The sequence below is a fragment of the Exserohilum turcica genome (genome assembly GCF_000359705.1).
Source record: "Exserohilum turcica Et28A unplaced genomic scaffold SETTUscaffold_12, whole genome shotgun sequence".
Lineage (NCBI taxonomy): Eukaryota > Fungi > Ascomycota > Dothideomycetes > Pleosporales > Pleosporaceae > Exserohilum > Exserohilum turcicum.
This window is the reverse complement of record NW_007359937.1, coordinates 451,081-453,523: the sequence shown is the minus strand read 5'-3', so window position 1 is coordinate 453,523 and position 2,443 is coordinate 451,081. Positions and strand designations below refer to the sequence as shown.

The 2,443-nt window shown below is 55.5% G+C and overlaps 1 protein-coding gene across 1 annotated transcript; it reads right to left on the bottom strand.

Annotated features, from left to right (window-relative positions):
• Positions 1-393: 393 nt before the first annotated feature.
• Positions 394-1,978, bottom strand: SETTUDRAFT_146681 (uncharacterized protein; the record flags this gene model as incomplete). Its single annotated transcript, XM_008024404.1, has 5 exons — positions 394-610; positions 668-1,106; positions 1,155-1,544; positions 1,615-1,687; positions 1,769-1,978. The coding sequence occupies 5 exons, from the start codon at positions 1,976-1,978 to the stop codon at positions 394-396; spliced, it is 1,329 nt and encodes a 442-aa protein (XP_008022595.1).
• Positions 1,979-2,443: the final 465 nt, after the last annotated feature.

Here is a 2,443-nt window from a genome sequence, read left to right as displayed (position 1 = left end):
CAACTATATTGTGTGGAACTACAGGCTTATAGAGGTGCGCAGGTTTGGTGGGGTGCGGCGCTCGCTTGCCTGCGGCGCTCGCTTGCCACATACGTTATGCCTCTTGTGATGTTGTTATTTTGTTATTTTTTTTTGCTCCATCTCTTCGTCTTTTTAATGTTCATCTTCACATTAACCCTTTTATTTATTCATCTTCTCTCTCTTCATGTTTCAAAAAAAAGGGTGTGCCAGGGGTATCATTGGTTTTGGGCGAGCAAAGTTTCCCCCTGTAATCCATAGAGCTAGTCATTCTATGGGCAGCATCAATAACAACAACAGCAGCAGCAGCAACATTAACCATTTCACGTCATTGATAAACGTCTACATGACGTATAGGAGGTCCGTGTCTGTGAGTCAGTTAGCATGTTTTCGCAATTGACACGTGGGCCTACAAGACCTACTGAGTGGATGACTGCAGCTTAATTGAGGCTTTTGATCGTATTTGCCCTCGAGCTCGTCACGGATACTGTTGAGTAGCTGCACATAGCTCTGGTTGGGGTTTTTGCGCAGCGAAGTGATAAAAGCCCATGACATGGCTCCGGTCGCCTCACCGCCAATGCTCGCGTCGGCTCTGTTTTGGTCATGTCAGTAATGCCACGGGTGCTTGGAATACCGGCACAAAACTTACGAAGTCTGTGTGTCCTTGGAGCCGCTCCACATGATAACATCAGCAGGGCTAGTCTTTGTCCGTAGGTTCTTCTTGTACACCTCATCACCATTCATGGCCTTCTTAAACAGACTAGTGGCGCCGCCAATCATGCTGCCAATGTCACCACGCGCATAACTCGACACAATGCCAAGCAATCCTTGGCCCGCTTCCTTGGCCAGGTTGGGCTCCTTGAGGACACCCTGGGTGGAGTAGATGTAGGGCAGGTCGAGGGCGGAACCCGAGTGGCAGGAATCGAAAATGGCGGTCAGTCGGACTCCGGGCTGGAGAGGCGCAACCATGATGCGATGCATTTCGTCGTCAACAATGTGGCCTGCCGTGCGGAAGTCGACCGGGTAGATTACTTCGTCGTAGCCGTCGTCCTCGTCGCCGTCCAGGTCCTTTGTTTGGCCGCCGTGTCCTGCATGGCGTTAGTATGCTGTAATTGGCCCAGTTCAGAGCAACGCACCAGAGTAGTGGAAGAATAACGAGTCGTTTGGCCGCGCGTCCTTGACCAGCCAGTGCATGGCTCGCAGTATGTTTGCCTTTGTCGGCTGGCTCATGGGGTTTTGCTGGTCGTCGGTCAAGGTCACCATATCCTCGCGCTTGTACCCAAAGAACTCGTTCAGGTAGGTGCTCATGTTCTTGACGTCGTTGATGCAGCCCCGAAGCTGGCCTCGCTGGCCAAAGTAGTTGATGCCAATCAGCAGCGCCTTCCGCCGGCCGTTGCAGGCCGAGTACTGGAACGAGTATCCGTTGGGGGCGCCCTGGCCAAAGTTCTGAGCGCCCGTGGGCGGTGGTGGAGGCGCGTTGTGGTTTCCGTGTGTCCATTGGTTGCTGGTGGCCGTTGGCATCATGCCTGGTGCAATTGTCAGTTTTTTTCGCGTCTTCTTTGCCGGTAGCCGCAATGAGCATGAGGATTTATTTACCTGGGCGCGGAGTCTGCTGTGGTGGTGGTGGTGGGCCTCCATAGTTTCCGAATTGCTGCTGCGGAGGTGGTCCCTATAGCTCGTCAGCCTGCCTGTTCCATTTCCCCCAAAAGTCGACGGCGGATAACCGCGTTTTGGCGATCCAAGTGCGCACCTGGTTGTATCCGTATTGCTGCGGGGGAGGGGTAGGCTGTCCGTAGCCGCTGTTGTATGGGGGCTGGGGGCTCTGGTAGCCGTACTGTTGGGGAGGGCTGATGTACGTCAGCACGCGGTCAGGCTTCCCCGCGTTCTTGTCGTGGTACTCACGGCTGGCCGTAGTTTTGCTGTGGAGGCGGATATCCTCCCTGCGGGGGCGGGCCACCATAGCCACCTTGTGGCGGCGGTTGGTTGTAGCCGCCGTGATACTGCTGGCCGGGGTAGTAGGACATGGCAGCTCTTTTGGTGGAGTGATGACGCAGGCTGGCGGGCAAGGCTGGCGGTGATCGTCGCGATGGCAGAGTAGCGGAAATGAAATGTCGAGCAGGTGGAACGGGGAGGGGGGACACCAAGGGGGGAAGGGTTAAAAAATAGCTGCCAGTTCCCGTAGTGCAGCAGCCGGTGGGTGGATGTGGGTAGGGTGTTGTCGAGGTAGGTGGGTGGGTTAATTGGTAGTCGGGCGGGGCGGCGGGCGGATTATGGCCAAGGCTGAGCTCTGACCAGCAGCATCGACTCGGATTTTAGAAGGGCGTGCAGTTCCGTGGGCCACGCGGACATGTTATACAGACGGGCAGACAGACGGGCAGACAGACAGACGGGCAGACAGACAGACAGACAGACAGACAGACAAGAC